The sequence below is a fragment of the Takifugu rubripes genome, chromosome 10 (assembly GCF_901000725.2).
Source record: "Takifugu rubripes chromosome 10, fTakRub1.2, whole genome shotgun sequence".
NCBI lineage: Eukaryota > Metazoa > Chordata > Actinopteri > Tetraodontiformes > Tetraodontidae > Takifugu > Takifugu rubripes.
Window position 1 is genome coordinate 10,317,439 of NC_042294.1, and position 22,229 is coordinate 10,339,667.

At 43.6% G+C, this 22,229-nt stretch overlaps 1 protein-coding gene and 1 long non-coding RNA gene across 3 annotated transcripts in view; one reads left to right on the forward strand and one right to left on the reverse strand.

Moving 5' to 3' along the window:
* Positions 1–22,229, reverse strand: part of LOC101065437 (cadherin-12) — a 64,378-nt gene that overhangs the window by 16,940 nt on the left and 25,209 nt on the right. Inside the window, exons 3-6 of the mRNA XM_003968174.2 lie at positions 15,683–15,977; positions 12,774–12,893; positions 10,756–10,923; positions 8,345–8,532 (exon numbers count right to left, since the gene is read on the reverse strand). Of these exons, the coding sequence (XP_003968223.1) occupies positions 8,345–8,532; positions 10,756–10,923; positions 12,774–12,893; positions 15,683–15,977 (771 nt within the window). The remainder of the gene's footprint in view (positions 1–8,344; positions 8,533–10,755; positions 10,924–12,773; positions 12,894–15,682; positions 15,978–22,229) is intronic.
* LOC115251234 (uncharacterized) overlaps positions 17,775–22,229 on the forward strand; it is a 49,413-nt gene continuing 44,958 nt past the window's right edge. For both annotated transcript variants that reach the window (XR_003889807.1, XR_003889808.1), the window contains exons 1-2: positions 17,775–18,079; positions 21,370–21,462. This is a non-coding gene — a long non-coding RNA (uncharacterized lncRNA). The remainder of the gene's footprint in view (positions 18,080–21,369; positions 21,463–22,229) is intronic.

Below are 22,229 nucleotides of genomic sequence, written 5' to 3' on the forward strand. Positions count from 1 at the left end.
GAAATAGTCTGCGAAATGCTGCAAAGGCTCTTTCATCTATGATATGTGGAGCGGCCTTGAATCCATTTAACCACAATATTGTACATCTACAAAAAGATTATGAATCATTACAGCACACACACACCCCACACCCCCACCCCCATGTCTTATCCTCTGAGAGTAAAGGAAAGCAAATCTAAATACACCTAAAATGTTGCATATTTCTAAATGTAGCCGCCTGAGCCAATACTATAGGTCAATAGGTCATGTCTAGGAGTGTCCATCAATCCAAAGCTAAATATTTAGCAACCCTTGGTTTCTGCAAATCTGCTCCAGGACGAAAATTCCACCCAAAGTTATTAAATGAACAATTATGCTTCGGAACGTTTTCAGGCTTTTGCTTGATATTGGTGTGGATGGCTGACTCCTTCATAAGGGCAGCACAGGCACTCTCTGACAGTTTGGCGATGGTCTGCCATGCGGAAGAATGCTAAAGACTTCTAGCATCTATGAGCAGTTGACCGCCAAGCACAATGAGCTTATCATCACTGGACAAAAGCTTTCATGCCCCAGAGAGCCATTTGATGTGTCTGAGAATACCACAGGGCTCTAACGCTGCAGAGAGGAGATGCACACTTTATTGTGCTGCCATCAGTCACATCAGTTTGTCTCCTTGGCTGCCTCAAAGCATCTCCAACTCCCCCATGCCTGCTCCACGGTGGAGTGCCATGTGAGAGTCTGGCCAGCAGCCCTGTTGACACCGCAGAGGAGTCACACTTAATAGGACAAGGTTTGCCATGGGAAGAGCTTGGGGATGCTACCTTAATCTATTACACCCACACCTCATAAGGCCACCGGAGAAAAGGCATTCTATTGACTCCGAGTATCACCTCACTTCTCTCTTTCTCTTTCGCCCCTTCTTTCTCCTCGCTCACACATGCCTAATGCATACACAAAGACACGGTGCTCCCTCTTTGGCCGTTCAGTGAGGTTTTATTCATCTGTGTCTGGCACCTGGGCCTCCTGTTGTTCTGTATTGTTTCCTTTCTTTTGACTTCTTTCACACCAGGCTCTAAATGACTCATTTCACCTCCCACTGGAGAACTTGGCACTATAATCAATAGATTAGCTTCAACACCTGCATCAGGCCCCAGTCTGTGTCTGCCTGTGCTTTTATGCTATAAGTTTTAAGCAGTAATGTTCTGTGATTACCCTGTGGCAGCATCAGCCTTGTCCTTCAGGCTCAAGGTAAGGACACTTTTTCACACTGGTGGGTTTTAAGTGTTAAAATACCATATTTTCAAATGCTTTTCAATGCTCCCTACAGCGTTCGCCGCTGATTACTTTTGTCAGGTGACAGTTAAGTCTCATTTGCTGCTGAGCTGTGTCACATGGAGCCAATGTTTTTGAACTGAAATGACTGAATGTTCAAGCAGTATTTCTGAATTCTCTCTAATTTCGGAGAAATTAGGCTGCCGTCACCATCTGCCACCGATGAAAGTGCCTCTTTAATTGATGGCAGGAAGCGTGGAAAGGATTCTTGTCCTAATACCGCTGATGGTTACGACTTTAGAAAAGTAAAAATAAGGCGAGCTTTAGATAAGGTAATGTGTGCAATTAGTGGCATTTGTCAAATCTGTGCGTTAACGTCCCCCCCTCGCCCTCTTTTGATGACAAGCCCTTTCTTTAAATGTCACACAACGCTTACATTAATCACTCAAAGACCTGGTTCTTTGAGGAGAAAAAAGGTCACCCGATGTAAACTATATGAATTTTCAGCACTGGCACGAAACCTTTTGCAAGGAACATTTGCTCGTGTTCACGGCGGCCGAGCTGCTCCAGAATCCTTGTGCACGAGTTAGAGAGCTGATGGATAATGACCCGTACTGCGCAACCAAATGTGACGTTCCTCGGTGACCAAATCGATTACTTGATCTCAACCAAGCAGAGGTGCCTTTCAGGCAGAAGAAAGACGAGCAAGAAGCAACTAAAGCCATCAGGGCTTCCAACGCCTTTAAAGGGACACAATACGATCAATGTGTTTTTTTCTTCTTCTTGACCGCTGCCCCATCATCGCCCATTCGCAAAACTAACGAAGAGGTTCGGATTATGTTTTCAACAGCCGGCTTTTTACGCCCCGTGCAGGTTCTGATCGACTTCCTGAAAATGACACGCGCAGCGTGAGTTCCTGTACTCATGAGTCAACGGTGTGTGCTCTTACCCCTGTCTTTGTGTTCTTGCATTCATAAAATTGGAGCACGGCTGCAGGAAAAACAAGCTGGAGCTGATTGATTTACCCGCTGAAATTAATTAAGAGGGCGGGTCAGAATCATTGTGGAAATGTGCGTCGTGTTTAAAGGCTTAAATCGAATTTTAATTACCTATTTGATGTTGTGAAAGTTACTGAGAGGCGATGGTTGACTGTGATTGAGGCAGTCGGCATGCAGGTGCCTAGACAATCACCAACACAGGTCAAAAAGCAGCTTATTAAATCCCGAATCCAATACCGTACTTGATGGCATCTGCGGCTCAACCCTCACAACAACAGTTGCAGCAGCTTATCAACTTCAACCCAGGTAACCAGGAAAAACATCATTTTAGTATTAACCCTGCACAACACTAATATACTCACACCAGGGAAATCTGATTCATAACTCAGAATAATGTTCCAATAAACAAGCATCTCACTAATGAACTAAACAAAGCTCTCTTAAATACAGAACACTGGATAAAAGCTGTGGTTCTGATGTGTCGACACTGACGGTTAATGGATTCGGAGGCCACGCCAGAGTTTTACAGCACAAATTCTTTATTCAGTGTCCCAGTGCTAAAATGGATGGAGTGAAGTTTGAGCTGGCAGATCTTATCCCAAACAGGCTGCCATAACCCAGAGCGGCTGTTCCAGGCTCACACTTGAACGCTTCGGTTTGTCCAAGTTGGGAAGAGTTAAGCAAACATGCAAACAGATGCAGTTAGTCTAAGTAAAATGAAGTGTGCCAGCACCTCCCCAAAGTTATGATACTAATGGTCTTCGTGTGACAAATACCAAGGAATAGTTTTGTGTTCTGCCCCCAATTTATGAATTCTAAAAGTGTTTGAAATTGCTTATGCACCTTCAGAGCTTCAGCCTCTTGGAAGTTCAGCTTTGTACCTATTTTCTTCATCGACATGAAACTAATGATATCAAACATCAAAATTCTGTTGGCTGAAATGACACTGCAGCACTTTTTGGTGATACAGCTAATATTCAACTACCGTTGTGATCACCGTTAAAGGGCTACCGACAGCGTCACTTCCTGCCCTGGAGGGATCTCAACAGGATTGACGATTTGCCAAGATTGGAGTGAGAACTGACTCAGTTTGGTGACGGAGCCACGGTGTGGACACTCAATCACCTGATTTTTAGAGAAAAACAACAGAGCAAACACGTGGGCATTCATTAGATAAAAGGGACGAGGAAGAGCAACTTGAACGTAAAACGATCAGTTTTGATCGTAGGGTGGTGTGTTCCGAGAATCTCAACCCAGCACATTCACCGCAGATCAAGGATCTCGTCCTTCAAGCCCAAAATCCCATGTGATCACACATGATCTCATAAAAACGAACATGAATAAACAGCAGAAGACAGAAAATACAACACGCAACGTGAACGAGAACCTAAAAGAAGTGGGGATGATCTTGGGATGGTGTTCTCGGGCCTGTTTTTGAAATAAAAGACTGTGAAGATAATCCCGGAGGAAGCGCAAACATGCCTGTTTTCATTTACGACCACTTCCTCGTTCGTCAGGCTTGATTGGCTACGTTCCATTCAACGCCACGATTCACGGAGTCCTGACTCGGGAGTTGTCCCCTTCCAACACACAAGAAGATTTTGGGTTGTAAATACTTTAGTTTTATCTTTTTGACTGCTTTGAGGTCATGGGGGCGGTGCGAATAAATGTTGAACAAGTTTAACAATAGTAATATATATAATAATTGTCAGGAAAAATTCACGTTAACAGTGAATTTTACCTCAGACCGCAGTAAACTCTTGTCAGACAGTCTTAAAAGACATAAGATATTCGGACATTTGCCGAAGGGGGAAAATCGGGACAAAAACCGCTTAAGGCGGGTGGTATTTTTGAGCCATCCTGCAGCCGGTAACTTGGGGGTTTATTTTGGCATCACTTGTGTGAAGCTCTCATGTGGTACATCTTTGTATAAAGTCAATGGTGTGCGCACATTTTCTCTGCACATTTCCCTGGGAATTCATTGTAGGATTGATCCATTGTCTCCCGTAATCCTATGTTCTGCCGATGGGTGTGCCAACCCCCGCCGTGCCTCCATGCCTGCTTTCTCCTCTTCTTCTGTATCGGCAAACCAGGAAACAGAAGAGCGTCCTTTGAACCCATTACTCAGTTTGATCCTCTTATCATAACCAACCTTTCAGAGTCTCTAATTTGGAGTCTGCCAAACTCCGCTCTCTCTGCGCACAAGGTTGGTTTTCGTCTCAAAGCAGAAGGAAGGAGACAGAGCGGGGGAGAGGAGGTAGAGAGAGGATCATCTGTACACATTTGCACACCTGTCTCTGGGGATCTCAACCCAATCTGAAATAAGACGGCTCTGTGGGCGGGTCAGTATTCTGGGAATGCAGTGATGGACTCATAAAGGCTTCATCTCCAGCGACCTACTCTCTACAGCTTTCAGATGTATTCCTTCTCTTCCTCTGTTCCATGCTAATATCACAGTCCCACACAAGTACAGACACATGTTGCTGCTTCAGATTGCATGGCTGGGTGGGGGCCGAGTGAAAGACAAATCAGAATATGCCCCACCAACAACGCCTCTGTAGAGGTATCTTTACCACTGTGGGGAATTCGCCGCGTCGCCTCATTGTTATCGAGCACGCAGCATCTGTTCAAAGAGATGCGACATAAAGAAACAAGTCTTTGACCGATAGCTGCGCCATTTGTTTGGTTTCTTTCTCTGTTATTGCCTCAGGCAACGTTGCTCTTTAGCTCAGATCCACAACCAAGTTTCTTGGCCAGATGGATCGTTAGCAGAGCAGTCACAGCCCCTGGTTGGAACTGGGGATTAAACCCATGACCCTCTTGCTGTGAGGCAATCGTGCTAACCCCTAGAGCTAACACTAGAGCTAACCACCAGGGTGAACCACTTTGCTGCCTAGTATGTGTGACATGGTTAAGGTTGGGCTCTCTTTGAGGGTTAGCGCAACTGATAACTCATAGAAATTCATGGAAATCCATCATTGCAGGCTACTTTTAATGCAGTGCAGCAATTATTGTGGAGCCCAGGCAGCACCCACCCAATGTGAAGAGTGAACAGAGTGAACGCGACACCTGTGCAGGGAATCAATTACTCGCTCAGTCTCCTGCATATTTTGGGGATCAAAGGACCTCACCTTTGCGCTGGGGCATGTGCTAAAAATGTCCCAGTTAACTGGGTCTGAAACGTCAGAAAAACAAAGGTAGATTTCCATCCTACCAAAGTGCATTTGAGACAGTTACATCAGAAGTACCCCACAAGGCACATAACAGACTTTTTCATAATACTTTTGCAATGAAATGAAATAGTGCCTGAAATGATGAAATGATGTTTTACAACTCTCTAAAAGTGTTTTATTGCACTGAGCCCCCCCACCTCACAAAAGAGGCAGTTTTTTATTTTTTTAATCCAGCAGATGTGAATTTTCATGCAAATCATTGTTGCAGGACTTTAATGGATTCTTTGAGAAATTAAGTTTTGGACAGAAGATTCTTCATTCTTCATCGTAGCCTCACAGGCTTTTTTCTGTTTGGTTCCCAGAGAATAGCTTAAATTCCAAAGATGGATAATGACGATAACTCGTCTCAACAGTGCTGTTGTACAAGCGGCTGTTATTCCTTCGCTCATGTCATTGATTTTATCCTCATATGACCCGTTTGGTCTCGCTTTATGATAATGTGATTTGCCAAAGGAGCTGTTTTTTCCTCCTCTCTGCAACTCAAGAGTTCATTCAGTGTTACCGTAAACACTGTTTAGGCTTATTTTCTTCACCCTTGAGTCACTGGAGCAATAAAACCACTGTCAGTGCAGTCGGACTCAAATGGATGAAGCAGTTCTGTCTTTACAGCCTGGAATTCCTGTTTGCTTTACTCTCATCTGTTTGTGTTGTTTATTCCAGGTTATAAAATGTCAAAATTTCGTTTTAGCTCAAGGCTCAAAGTATATGTGGACATGCCTCCCAAGCTGTTCTGAATTGTGTCATCTTTGGGTCATTTTTACAGATATTAAAGGCCACCACAGTCTAGTCATGTGATCAGAATTTAAATTTGGGACCAACTTGGTCAGCCACTCATCACCAGCACATTCCTTGTGAAATTTCATTTAAGAAACAACCCAGCTAACAATTCCAGCCTTTTTTGTTGACTGATCACTGTGTTTTCTCTGGCAGGCGTTCACATTAGTTTTCCGGTTTAGCCGCTATGGTTTTAGCTACAGTTGGCATTTAAAGTCACCACAGGGGGCTTCAGCATCCTGCCAAAGGGCAACACAACAGAGAATGAGGGAATCAATGAGCAAGGCCTTGTGTGATTCTGTATGGAGGAAAATGGGCAGCATACAATAGCGAACGTCGCCCGTATAGATTCTGCAAGTACATTCGTGTACTTTAACATGTCGCCCAGATCTATTTATGTTCCTCTGTGTTAAAAAACACAAGTAATGAGCCTGAACATTTTCTAGCTGCCAAACCATACTGACAGGGTGTATTTTGATCAGTGAGCTGCCAGAGGAGTGGAAGAGCAAGTGCTTCTCTTCTATCATTCGCAGTTGTGAATGGCAGCGAGAGGTATTTTTGTCTTTGCAGGTTGTTGTTGTTGTTGTTTATTTTACCTGCTAACAGTTCATGATGTGCCAAAGAGGTTGAACCAACATTGACTAAATGGCTGTAGAGTATGGACATGCAAGTAAAAATACATCTTTTCCTATATTAAAGCCCGCAGATATTTAGAAAAATAAACTAAAAAAAGAACCACTTCTTTGAAAGAGTTGCTCTTTGAATGAGCCCAAACTGAAATTTTGTTCTGTTTACGAAAGGCCCATTAATGCAAAAGATGCTCTGAGGCTGGAAACAGCACAGAAGAAAGAAAATTAGGAAGGATATTATGCTTCTGCTTTCCAGTACACACCCGCTTGTGGGTGGAATATTACGTCTGTTTGGTTTGGCTGGACTTTGGGAATTTTCATTTCTTTAACTAGGCGTGCCCTGAGGAGATACATAGAAGAAAATGAGAAAGGAGTTTTACTGGGGAGAGTTTTCGCTCATAAAATAAACCAAGAAAGACGCAACTAATGCCAACCACACCAATGGGCGCTTTTTAAGTAAAGCTGTTCTAAAAGCCCCTAATGAATGTCACATTAATTAGAAATGAAGTGACCATTGTCAATGGAATTCTGGAGTGAAAACTGTAAAATTACATCAAATATCAACTAAAACCCAGCTTTTTATTATTTTTTATTGCATAACATTTTAACTTAAGATGACATATAATTTTTGGGAGAATTGTTACAGGTTTGGAGCTCTGTTTCTAATTTTAGTCCTTGGCTACAGCACATCCCCTCGCAGTTGTGGGTTGGCGAGATAATGGACCTGATGGGTTTTTTCCTATACATTACTCTCCACCAGTGTTTTCCCTTTACCCTGCAGGCCTTTAGCACTGTGGGTAAATGAAAGTGCAACCAGGTCTCCAACTCGGGGTCACCATCCATTGGCTGATGCAATCCATTTAGCAAAAAGAGCATAGAGTAAATGAGCCCTGGTGTGATGAGTGAACGCTTCGTAGAACACAAAGAAGAACTCCGCTATAATGGTGTGGACAGAAACTAGAGAAAGGACCAAATTCACACGACGTGATCACATATTCACTCGTTTCACCAAGGTTTGATTCGTTCTAATAATCGGTTGTTTTGTGACCTAAATTCAGTGCAGTTTGTAGTTCTGAGCATGTAAAGTTAATGGTCGATACAATACTCCAGGTTTAAAGTGCACCAGTTACAGCATGAAAGCTGCGAAGGTTTCAGACTTTAATACAAGACAAACTGGCACAAATGGTGCCGTAACTTCAGCCGCAGAGAGGAAGGAAGCACATCTCAAGATGGTTTTTTTTGTTTCTTTGGGTGCTATCTTTGCTATTGCCTGTCACCCGTGAAATATTTTATGGTGTGTTCTTCCTTGTGATTTTATATAGTGTCTGGTGTTGATGTATTTTCTCTGCCTCTTGCTAGAAAGAAGCACAGTTCCAATTCAATATTCACCCAGCTCTGTGCAATACTTCACACCAGCATATGATAAGACCCTGGTGTAGCTACTACTAGAACGCCGTACCCTTTTGAGGATAATGATGCCCTCTTGAGTGTGCTCGTTGGTTGTGATGTCAAACATGTTGCCTCCATCCCCTGGCACGATGGTATACTCTACTTCGGCGTTCCTCCCGATGTCTAAGTCGTGGGCTTTGATTCTGCCAACAGCCGATCCCACTGCCGAGGACTCGGGGACTCGTAGGTGAAAGAAGCCTGGAAACACACACATATCAGGCTGAAGGCAGGCTCATTTATTATCAGCACTTGACTTGCGGTCTCAAGCCTCCTCTGCACCTGCAGAGGAGCATCTGATAAGGGGAGTTGCATCGCTATAGGCGCGGCATTAGTCAATTTTGACTTGTTAGGACATGAAGACTGCTCATCTCCTTGTAATTGGCTCGGTCGACCTGTGTGATTGGCAAACACAAGCGCTCAGAGGCCTTTAGTGCTCCCGCCAGCAGAAAGCACGGCTGAGAAAATCATGTTCAAATCCCTCTCGGAAAAAAGGCAGTAATGAATTTGTTTCTTCCCGACTCTGAGACAAGAAGCTGTTCTAACAATAGCATCTGAGTGCGTCAGTGAAAGAATCATTACAATAGCATTTCTAGCGCAAATGTCAGACGGTGACATGGAGCTGCCATGGGCAAGTCAACAAATCTGCTACATCTAAATATCCAAACCATTCAGTGCATTTCTGTGTTTGATTTTTATTTTCTTAATGTTTCGCTGCATCACCGTCATGTTTGCAAAGAAATGTCAGATCACAACCCCCATTTTGTTATTAGGAGAAACGTCTCTGTGACTGAAAGCAACTTTCTCCACTGACTCCACCGTTTTCCTCAACACGTTCCTCCATCTGATTAAACAAATACCTCATCGATTTCTCGGCCGCGAGTGGCTCCTTCTGAGGGAAAATGACAGGCCTGAGACAAAGGGGGGAATGCAGTCCCTTGGAAGTGTCTTCCGAGGATACTGCTGTTTGACACATGATCGCATCAAACTGGAGAGACTCACTTGAACATAAATGTCGGCAGTGAGTGGTGAAAGAGCGAGCTGTTTGGCAGAGGCTCTTTCTTTTGTTCTTGACAGAGAGCTAAAGTAAAACTAAAAAGAAAATGACCTTTTCCTCTCAGGCTACTGAAAAATGTTGCATTAAATATTCACATTTAAATGCCGTCTGTTTGCTTGCATTGCACTGGCATTCCACAATATTGCAGAGGTGCTCTTCTTTTTCTTTTTTTTTTCTTTCTCGATAGAAATCCCAGGATTGAGCCATGGATGATTTGGGGGCTGTAATTCAATAAATAATCAAGTACTTTTGATCACATGCATTCATTTTAAAAGCCTTTAGGGCGTCGTGTCCTTTTAAGGATGGAAAAAGACGGTTTCCTTCCACATATTAGCACAAAATGAGAGGGAGCTGTCTGAGAAGGTAACCAGCAGATGCTTCATGGCACCCCCCACTGCAAGCTTTAAGGATAATTCTGCAAAGCTATATGCACTGCGATTAGTCATGACCATTGCAGGCTCTGCCGTTGCGACCACATCTGGCGCCATTATCACAGCGGTTCATTTAGAAGATGAATGGCTTGAGAATGTTTAATCTATAATAATAACTAGGGAGAGGAGGAATCATTTCTGTAAGACAAATGTGCAATTGATTCATGCGGCATTGTGATACTGAATCAGTTTCCGGAAGGTTTTCAAAATCAGCCTTTTTGCTTTCGGACGAATGGAAGAGTAGTAGACAAAGAGGGGCTTTGGAACGGGGCGGAGGAGGTGCCGGACTGACCCGGACCTCTGTGCTGTGACAGCATTATGGAAATATCAGCTTTTCCTCACAGCCAAAGGAGCTTCACCATCTGACTGTTCATATTTACATTCAGAGGAGAGTGTTCCGTGTCACCACAAAACACACAAAGTGACTGCGGCAGTGGAGAGCGACTGTTTTCCTTTCCTGTCAAACACTTGCTGTTGGGAATGGAATCTGCTTTGCATCCACTTAATATTAATGGTTGGTATACGCAGATAGGCTTTCAGAGATCATTGTGGTGTCAGGATGAGTCCCCCCCTTTGCTCAGGCTGGCTCTTTACGCGACCTTATGAACGGTACAATCGAATTAATCTGGTTCAGCAGCTTATACAAAATACCGGATAAAATGTAGTGTTTAAATACACCGAGTCAATCCCTGGTGCAGCACCATCATCAGCTCAATCCAGGTCTAAATATAGAAGGATGCCCCGTGTGCCCCAGAGAAGCACCAATCCTGCTTTATTAGTTGGGATTGTAGCTGCCATTTCAATCCCGCTAAATAAACAAGCCGGAGTGTTCGACGAGACGCGATCAACTATTCGATAAACCGTTGCCCAGCATTCATTGGTCACCTCTTTAAACCGGCACAAGTTAAGATGGAAGTTCAAAGTTCAGCCGCTCACTTTTGGAGAACCTCGGTGGATTATCGTTGACGTCACTGAGGGTGATGTTGACGGTGGTTGTCCCAGCAAGGCCCCCCAGCTGCCCTCCCATATCCTTGGCCTGGATTAGTACCTGGTACTGTTCTTTCACCTCTCTGTCCATATTGGGCAAGGCTGTCTTTATAACCCCTGGTGTACGACAAAACAGACAGTGAAGGGGGGGGAGGAGAAAAAGAGAGGTTAATGGTATTGTACAACTCAAGATACATAGGCAAGAAGAAAGGAAATATCCTAAAAGCAGACCATGAGCCAGAGGCAGCACACAGGCGTGTACTCAAGGCTAAAATAGAGGTCTGGAAGACGCTTGACATTCAAAAGCGAACTCTGGTGAGACCATATAATGATTCACTTGAGGATCAGAGACCCTGAGATCAGAGAGCGTTTTCTGCAGCAGAATAATCGCTGGGCCAGTGGGTGGCTGGCAGGCTAAAAGGAACCTGGAAGCGTAGGTGTGTCTCCACTTTTTTCCTCCTCTTATTCTATTTAACTTTGTACGGACGTTCGGATTGATTCACGGACCCCTGAGACCTAAATCAAAGCTTTTCTTGAAGGGTCTGTCCTAGTTCTTCAGCGATAGTGTTCGATAAATACTGAGATTTGTTGTCATCGTCCCATTGCTTGGCTTATTTCCTTTCAGGATTTCCTTTTCATCTTTCTCATGCAGCTGAGAGAGAGAGAGAGAGAGAGAGAGAGAGAGAGAGAGAGAGAGAGAGACAGAGAGAGAGCCCTTCAACAGTCTAATTTTTCCCAGCATTATTTTTGAAATAGTCGTGGCGTGTCATGCACTGTGGGTGCACTGCGAAGCTGAGAGAATCAGAAAACGGTCCCACTCCTCATGTATGATATTCATGAATCTATTTCCATGTCATTCCAACTGTCCCAGATAGGAAGCTAACGTCCTTCTCCTAGAACGCTGCTCACATGAAGGCATACCTGACTATTTTTCCTGTAATATTTCCAGGTCTTTCCATTTCGTCCATAGACCCGTCTGGCCCAGGGTCAGCAGAAAGGGAAAGCTTCGATGGCAGCAAGAATAGAGAGTCGTCGTGTGATAGTTTTTTCTTCGAGGACATCGCGGGAAGTCGCTAACTGCACAAAATTCCGATGACTCACTTGCAGTTAAAAAAATCATTAGGATAGTTTGGGGAACACAGTTCATTTCCTCACACTGGGAGTGTCTGTTTGTCAGTTCACCTGACAGTTTGAAACGTTGGGGTGTGTTACACTGATAGCATTCCTGCACCGCGACTTCTATATTTAAAGATGCTGACATTCAGGAATATTGTGCAGTCGCTTCTCTTAACCTGCTTCTCTTTTTTACACGATGTGAGCATCTCTTTGTGCAGTGTTTGTGTAGTGCCCCAGGTGTCATTTCTTGAGCCTGTTTGAATGGCATGATGCAGTATACGGATGCATCGATCTACACTGTCGCGCGGACTCCGTCTCCTATTGCCGCATTCCATTCACCTCAGAATTCAGACCTGGGAATGACATCACGGGCCATTTTTCAGCATTCCAGTTACAAAGTTGGAAAACAAGATGGCAACCTCTATGAAAGTGATTCTCCTCTTTGTCTTTTCCGAATATAAACAACTTCTGGACAAACATATGGTCCCTCTGCAACGTTCAAGATGTTCACTGTTTACACTCGGGCAGCCATCTTTGTGAGGAATCTCTGACATTTCGAGTAGAAAATCCGACCTCAGGGGGCGTTCCAGCAGAAACTTCCAACTCGGAACTCGGAAATTCCCACTTCTTGTGGCTGCTACAATAGAAAGGCCGAGTCACGTAAAACAGTAAAATTCAGAATTAGAATGCAATGCCTTTGGTGGAGCTGTGTGGGGCATTTTAGAAATGCATCACCAAGCATTACTGATCCATTTAAATCCTCTCAGACGTTGCACCAAAATGTTTCTACATTACTGCAAAGTTTTCTTTTTAAAGCAAAATGGAAATGATAGATCCGGGTGTTCTCTCACCTGTCTTGGGGTCGACAGAAAAGTATGGCTGGCCATGGAGGATACTGTACACCACTCGAGCACTGTTGCCATAGGTGGGGTCATCCGCATCTGTGGCCGTCACTTGTGTCACGTACGTCCCTGAGGATGGGGAAGGGAAGGCGAGCTGATGTTACTGGTTTTCTCATGAGACTCAAGTCCAAATGCTTTGGGGTTCATCCCTTTGCACAGCCGTTGCACTGGACACTAATGAATGATGAATCACGACCGATAGGGCCGCAGCCAATACCCAGCGGAGTCCCTAGTGAGAGAACAGGACTTCAGAGGATGATTGGAAGCGATTTTTTTCCCCCCGCTTGTCTGTTTTGATTTAGCAAATTTAAGCAATACTAGATGGGCAACCACTGAGTGAACAATGCCATTATTAAGGAAACAAAGAGCCATGGCTGGGAGACTATTAGGGTGGCACTATTCCAGACTCCTCCTGGAAGAGGCACAGAATAATTACATGTTGGGGCTTTGACTCATCCAGTTTAACTAGCATGAATTGGAAGCACCATTCCATTAGGGGCAACCTTGTTTACTGTGTATTTAAACTGAAAAGATTCAATCTAAAGTTTCCAGTTTAGGAGAGTAGCCAGCCGAAATTGCCCTGTCGGGCTGATTATTTTATTACCGTGGAACACTAGGCTGCACTTTCTGAAGGAGATGGCCAGATTCTTTATTGGCAGACAGTTTGATGATACCTTGACAAGACAGTTTCAGGCGTAGTCGCTCAGCTGTACATGTATCGTCTAGCTGACAATATGAAATGTTTGCAGGTGACAGATGGAGATGAAAGTATGCGTAACGTCGGCCTTCCGGTCCAATCAGATTGAAACATTAGGAGGTAGAAGTTTCTAATAAAAAAAAAACAAACAGCCATAAGTTTTTAACACCAATGTTCAGGAGAGGATATAATCAATCAACACCTTTACATCGGTGTAGGAAGCTTGGTGCTGAATGCAGATGAGAAAAAAGGTGGAACGCTAATAGTCACTGACACCATATTGTATGTGTGACGCTGTCACTGTGAAAAAACACTTTATGTGTAATTGTGCATAATCAGTTGTGTACTTAATGCCTACACAGTTGCTATAAAGGTCACTGCTGTTCATTTAAATGCAGGAATAATTAAATACCATTTAAGCAGGGTTTTTTTCTACTGTATTAGAACCATAAATTACTAATTATGCTCAAACACATTACTGCGAGACAAGATATGTGCATTAGAATATAAGAAGGAATCGAGACTGGTCCAATCCGAGCAAACTTTGGCTGAAAATGAAATCCACAGTTTGCAGCAGAATTAAAAATGAGACCAACATTTTGTGGTAATTACAGTTTTTTTATGCAAATCTGTCACTTCCCCTTAAATATTCAGGGATAAGCGGATTGGCCGCAACTCTGAGGGTGTCTCAAGATTAGCGCTGTGATTGATTTTGTGTTTGTCTATAGATTATTAACAGCCAATATTGCATATTTATGCTCAGCGTATCCCTTTGTTTTGTCTGCCTGCATAAATCCACGGGAGGGTCTCAATCGGCAGCAGGTCTTTGTTGTGTAATGTTGATGAAACCTTTATGTTTATTTAATATTTGCATCCCAGGCCGTGAATAATCCAAATTATTTTTGCGTCCGTGATGACGGTGAGTGCACACCCAAACAGGATGTGCAGGCTGGTTGCAACATCTCCTGCTTCAAGGAGGTTATTTGTTAAGCACGCAGGATTTCTCACTTTCTCCCAGTGCTACTCTCCTTTACCACGACAACTGTTCACTTCAGGCATCCTTGAAAAATAAAAATTGAGGTTGGTAAATAGTCATTCTGACGACAAAAATAGAAACCATTAAACCATTAAACCATTATTGCAAGAGCGATAAATTCCGATTAGAGGTTTTGAAACAGAATTAAATGAATGGGAATTATTTGGAGCAGCTGTTGTGCTGAGGGAATCGTATGAAATATACCTAAACATCTGCCTGGACTGGAAACCAGTGTCAGTGTTCCACAGGCAGACCAAATTGCGACACATTCTCTTCAAGGGGAATGTTTTCATGTTACCGACTGCTGCTCAAGGGGGCGGTGGAGTCGATCACCGCATCACATTTGACAGCATTAAACTGGGCGTGCACTTCAGGACAGGATTGTAAAAATTGGGAGCTTATCAATATTCATTCACAGAGGATTCGATGAGCTTTGGCGGCCGGCTGTTGCATTAGCACAGATAATGAGAGGACCTCCTGACAGTGCAGCCGAAGATAAAGTGATATTTTACAAATGCATCTGTAAATTCCCCATGAAACTGAAATGAGAAATTCATAATAAACAAACCAGGCGTGTTCTGACAAGTAGGCCTCGGTTTGGTACGATCTTCCCTATCTAATCACTAAAAGATGCTCTGTTTTCTACTTCCTGATTCTTTATGTGTCCAACGAAAAGCCTCAGCGTCTCGCTAAACAGCTGCTGCGACGCCGATGACAGCGAAGATTCAAGCCTACGTTATTCCTGCTTTGCCTTCTACCAGCCCTCTGGAGATAAATGATTTATAGGTTCTAAAGTCTTCATTGCCATTCAGATCAAGAGGAACCATTCTGCCAGTGAATTACCTTGATCTGTTCTCCTGGGGGGGGGTGTCGAGGGATGGGGATAAAGACAACCCTGACTGCAATACAGGCAGAGCACACCAAGAAAGAAAGGAAGGGAAAAAAAGTCCCTTTGAAATGTCAAAATCAGTTGGAGGTGGAACAGATTCGCCCTCCTCGTTCTTCCCGGTCACGCTTCTGTATTCTGAAGCTACGAAGCGTTCGCTGCCGCTAAACCTGAGCAATTAGTAAAAGCCGTTAAGTGTCTTCAGTGGACATAGCGTGTCACTGCATGTGGTCACATACCTACTGGCGACATCTCAGGGACACTGGCCCTGTATGGTCCCTCCAGGAACTTTGGCTCGTTGTCATTGATGTCTTGAACCTTGATTACGAATTCCGATTCGGGCTCTAAGGGTCTATTGGTGTTGATGTCAACAGCTTGAGCACGCAGGGTGTAGTAAGGCTTCTCCTCCCTGTCGAGGCTCCTTAAGGCGTGGATGTCCCCTGTTGTTTGGTCGATCGTGAAAATGGAGCCAGCCCCGTCCCCGGAGAGAGTGTACTTCACCGCACTGTCCCCCTTATCAAGGTCAGTGTGCAGCTGGAAGACAAAAGAGGAGCAGAAACGGCAGGTTGAGAACAAACTTCGGCACAGATAACGATTCCCAGAAAGTGCAGGTCTGAGCTCTCCCTGAATACAATTACACAGAGAGAGCAGGGGAGCTGACTGTGCATCAAAGAGCAAATTTACGTCTGAAAGGATCAGCAAACCCCCTCTTTAGCGATGAGAAAAAGAATGTAATTTTGCTTTCAAAATGTTTCACAGATTAATGAGTCCATACCTCTCATAAATAATGTATTTTCTGAGTGTAATTATGCTGCAATGATAGCTCCTCTACACTCTGATCCCATTTTTATTCAACCGTGAGTCTGGCAACTTCTCTTATGTGGGAGAACAGAGAGTTGGGAGGTTTTAGATCATTTTTACAGGACCTGAGGTAAATCGTCTAACTCTGGAATCGTTTCAGCCATCAGCGCCATAGAACGTCTTTTTTGGGGGCCGATCCAGGACCAGCTCTCTGTACAAGACAAACACATTCTGGGCTGCTGGTGGAAAGCCTATTGACACAGTTTAGTTTACCTTCCCGGGGAGCTCATGCACACAATTCAAAGCTTTTTAAATATTTAGAAGCTCTAACGCAACGTGAGCGTCAGCATGCATGAATATGGATTTTTTTTTACCCTCAGATCAGTTACGCGGAATTTCCACCCACAGTGCTGAGCACCACTGTCATTCCACGTGACGGGAAAACATATTTCAAAGAAATGAAACTGAGCTGCACAAGCCTGTGCATTGATAATGGGAGTGGGATTCACTGTTTTAGTTTACCATGACAGAGCACACACAGGAAACCCCTTTTCCCTTGGACATTTGCCTTGCCACAAACCAGAAAGATTAATATAAGCAGTAACAATGAAGCATTTTTCCGAATGTAAATGCTTTAATTGCCGTGGTCCAACCATCTTATGCTCATTTTATGGGCCGTGCACAGCTCTTCACTAACTTTTACTACTATGCGCTACAAGCCATTGACTGAACAAATCCACGCCACTTTTTCTGCGTATTTAGTTGGTCCCTCTCATCCTTTTGCTGAATTTTAAGATGTCATTTTCACCAATTCTCCACTGAACCTCCATGACAGTGGAAGAAATGGAAATATGAGCTGCAGCTATAAATTTGCTTCCATTTAATGTTCAAAACAACGTCAGACATGCAAACCCATGCATAAACACACTGGAGTTTGTCTAATTGCGGATTCAGTGCAAATTGCACAGTTCACAGAAGCAAAGCTGGGCATTATAAACATTTCAACCATGGATTATTATTCATTGCTATTTAAATGAGTGAGAATTGTATGTAGGACTAACCGCAGTCCTTGCCAACAAGGGTCACACAACAATTTGCTGGGCACCTCTGAAAAGATTGGTTCCGATCTACTAAAGGTATTAAATAATGTGAACATCAAAACCTGTAGGAGTGTCCAACCCATTTTATGTATAAGACTAATAAACTGGAAGTTTTTTTTATTGTCATTATTACATAATCTTATGAACTTTCTTTTTATATAATTTATGTTGTTTTATGGCAATTCGTACCTCTAACCTTGACAAGTTAGTTTATATTCAAAACTTGTCTGACTCCATTATTTTTTTTAGAATTAATAATAATGTTTTTTAATTGCGTTGTAATTACTTTAACGGGTTGGAGACAAGTTTATTAGTTTAACATGTGTCGTACAAGCGTCCATTAGCTGCTACACAACCGAATTTAATAATAGCTGCGCAACAGAATTGTCGGAACAGGTGCACCTGATAGGCACCAGGAAAAAGCACCACCTGAACTTGATCTTGATTTAAGCGCTGAAGCCAAGGTGAAGCACACAAAATCGATGATCTGGCTTGAACTCAACCCGGAAACGTCTTGATATTGGTAAAAACCTGGCCGGATATCGACAAACCTCCCTGATCAATAACCATCGGCGCGTTATCTGAACCCCGGTAATAACCCGGCTCTGAAGAGACCGTCAACAAATTGCGACAAGAAAAATCTCCCGAAAGAGGCCACAGTGAACAAATTTAGCCACCTCAGAACCAGCAGCGTGGGATCAGCTCATCTCAGCTGACACTAGTTCCATTACACTGGTAAATATATATATATTTATGTATATTTCAAAGTTTTTAATCAAATGTGATTCGGTTGGGTGTAGCACTTAATTGTACCGGATCCCTTCGCTCCGGGGAGCAGCGTTTCAATTTATTTTTTTTTAAAAAGGTGTGTTGTTCTACATTGTTTGCTCAGCTATCGTTGCACGACGTTCATATTTACATGTTGTTAAGTGTACAACAAAGACAAAACCCAAATCATGTTGAAGAACTATTGCATAAAAGACTGTTTGTTGCCTAAAGATTGATGGTGGTGGATCCCTCCAAAAGTATAGGCCCCAGGCTCTTCTTTATGAGCTAAACTTTAAAGAAGCCATCTCAAGTGTGTTTAAGGGACTTTTAACTGGAGCATGTTATAGAAAGTTTACAACTTTCCTCCCCTGTTGTCCTCTGCTGTTCCGTCTGAGCTGATTTGCTCTTTCTTGCTGTTTGCTTTCATGATGTGTTGCATCTCGTGTGAATTGAGTTGCCTTCTGTCGCGACAAACCTTGTTTTACACTGAAAAACGGTGTGAAATTCTTTCCTGCTACGCTCACACACCAAACACCATAAATCATTTGACACCAACAACATTTGGCATATTTGTACAGATGATATTATGGACCGGAGATCAGATTTGACGCACATCTGAGGCCAAGAGTGGCTGCAGCAGGTAGAGGATAACTACATTCCCTCCTATGCTGTTTGGCTGCTGTTCTGCTGCTCTTGGTGGTACCACCTTGTTTCCTTTGTCTGGGCACAATGTCGTTGGTGTGCTGCTTCCGTGTGTCTTGTAAATTATTGAGTTTTATCTCAAGCAAATTGTGAATTGGAATGAATTTGTGACACTGTTGCTGTGTGAAGCTGTTCCACAGGTTCCTCCATGGCCTCTGTTCAGGGATGATAAATAGTGACTTGTGGAATATCTTTAACCTCGGTTTGTAGCAAAGAAAGTTTGATTGCAATTTTGGAACGAAACAGCACTTTAAACCGGGTTTCCTTCCATGCGCAGTTTGTATTTTATTCCCGGCTCCTCTCTCCTGTGCCGAGCTTCGTTCTTGGCATTTGAACGTGCGTTTGTAGCGTTCCTCAACTGTTTGCACTTCTTTCGGAAGAAATCCACATCTCTACCTGTCTTTAAAGGAAATTCCCCTCTGTCTTTCATGAGATGTCGGAGCATAGTGAGCGTGCACATGGCAAATAAACCCAGAAGAACTGAAGGTAAATGTCTGGCAAAAGGAAATCTCTGCTGGGAACTGTTATATTGACTCATTGGATACATTAAGGATAGAGTTAGGATCATGTGTGCTTATTATGTGCATGTAAGTATTTCATTTTCAGGTAACATTCACAGGTCAGTGCGGCATTTTTGCCGACGGGCGCTTCTAAGGTCCATTCTGGAACCATTTAAGAACAACATTTAGAGATTGCTAGCATGAAAACAGGCTTCTGCTTGCCTTCATTCCTACACTAAAATGCGTTGACAGCTAAGGCCTGGGATGGTATCTGTGAAGCTGTTGTAGCAGCTCCAGCTCGCGGGAGTGTTCGTTAATGTGCACCGTGGACGTGCATAAATGGTCTAAAACTAAAAAGTGCAACGGGGCATTTTTAATAAACATGAGAGCGCTGTGTTACGTGTTCTTTAAAACATCCCTGCACATAAATTGACTCCGACAGCCTCCTATGTAATTGAATCCATATTTACGACGGCTCTAATGTGGGAATTAATCCTCCCACCTGTCTAGCGTTCAGCCACATTAGAGGTTGACTGTCCGGATCAGGTTTTTTTTTTTTCAGATGAATGTTATCCGCCTTTTTTGGTCATTTCCAGTTTGGGCCGAGGCTTTTTAGCTTCCATTGCTGCTGCACGGCTAATCGCTCTTACGTGCTGTCAACAATTCTAAGAGAATATGTCGAATTCACGGCAGAGTCGGGCTGGTCACGGCTGTTTTGTTGTTTGAGCTGTCATGAAACTTGAGCTGTTTTTAATTAACACCCCCCCCCCCCCACACACACACACACACACACACACATTTTCTGTTTTAGCCCAATAGAGTAGTAGTTTTGTGTCGCTCTTCATTTATTATCCATCTTGTTTCCTATTGTTTTGTAATCCCATAATCTTTTTGTAATCCATTCACCCAGCATCATTTGGAGTAGATTAACTCAAGATGCATTGTTGCAGCTTAACACTTTGTGAGTCGGATGAAACGACGGCACGAGCGACACGCTCGCTCTTTTGGAGGGTAACACTCGATGCTCTGTGGGATTAAAGCTGCAGATGGACCGGTGACACTGTGTAGTCACCGTAATGGCAGCAATTGATTACCAGTCGCCTCTACACTGAGAGAGGGATGCAGCGGTGCATGCAGGGCCACATTCACACCTGTGGTCTGATGGAGTGGGAATCGCCTGCAGCCTGACGTTTAAATACAGCATCGATGGCTCAAATGTTGGGCGTTTATTACAGCGAGATCATCTCCAGCACCAACGGCTCTGTTCCAGTGACGCAGCAGCAGATATGGCGTCAACAGAACCTGAATCACGGCCTATTGACTGTTCCTGACTTACCGAAAGGGGACACAACATCTGGTTTGGTTTCTCAACTCGACATAAAGGTCATCTTGATAATTCCCAGCATGTTTATTGGAGCATCCCGTTCATTTCCAACAACCATCAATGCAAAATCCATTGACTTGGGATAGTGTTCTATCCCTCCTTCAGTCGTGGAGTCTGACTTTAATTTTTTTCATACTTTCTTTTGCTCGTTCGATGTAATAATGCTAATAAATATGCTATTGTCCACATTCTCAGTTTATTCAATAAGCTCAGCACGATTGGAGATGAAAAAGGAAATGCAAATGCCTCCGGAATAAAGAAAAGGTGTCCAACCCCATTAATTGTAACAGGGAACGGTGACTGGCATTAATTAAAAATTCCATTACACGAACAATGGTAATCAATTATATTAAAACATTTACTAATAGGAAAGCAGGCATAGAAAAGGCTAGAAAAGGCCCACAGGTGCATGAATGCAGTCCAAATTTTATGGTCATTTCATTTTAAAAGAAAATAACAGGAATATTGAAAACACTTTTGCTTTTCAGATTCAATGGGTCACCTCAAAAAGAGCTTGTGAACGGTCCCGGTGATACTCTAGTTTACACAATGGCGATCGTTGGAGACTCTTAGCTCAGGACACCTGTCGCCATGGCGGCTGTGAAAAATGGATTCAGACTCCCAAGAGTCCAGATTCACACTCTAATTTAATCCTTATTTTTCTCTTCGAGGTTTCGCAGGTGATCTCAGGGTTTTCATCGACGGTGAGGACAGCTTATGCACGCGTCAGTCCCGAGGAAGACCTGGCTTCACCTCCTGCCAAGGTGGGTTAACGTGCGTCGGGGTTCATGTTTGCAGCTGCCTCCGGTTGTGGCAATGCACGGGCCCGCTAGTGCATGTGTGCTGTTGTCAAAACTAGCATTGGCAGGCTCATTACTCACAGCTTATCAGGACAAAGCACTATTGACGGGAGCTACTCAACTACTGTTACAAAATGGGAAAAGTGGGGCCCATCTGTAGAGGCTGTAAGCAACATTCACATCCTTAGCCTTGTGGCTGTGCTTTTCTGGACTGTTGTTCTTTTTTACTTTGAGGATTTGCAGCATGTGGTCCGCTCATTGGCTATGCAGCAAACCCTCGTATTGATTCATTTGAGCGATTTCAGAGGAGAATGTAACCAAACTCTGTAGAAAATGCTGTAATTGGATTTCTGCAACCGGGATTATATGGCGCGTCCCCCTGGAATGCGTGCGGAAGCCACCACTCGTGGCTGATAGCGAGCGCAGCATCGTCCTGTGAATGGCCCAGCAGCCGCCGCAGAGTGCGTTTCCAAATTGAGTAAACAGTCTGAAAGTGTGAAGTGTGCACTCGCCATTCCTTCTTTTATGTAATCATATTCTCACATGTGTCGGGTTTATTCTTCTACCCTTCTCCTTCTGCATTAGCTCTATTTCAACACAGCTAATTAAAAGGGAGAAACTTTAGGAAGGCCAAGTGGTCGGAGGAGATATTGTAGCAACAATATTCTTTACACAAAAGGACAGACACTGAATAATGTATCCTCCTGCCAGAGCTAAAACATGCACGAGTG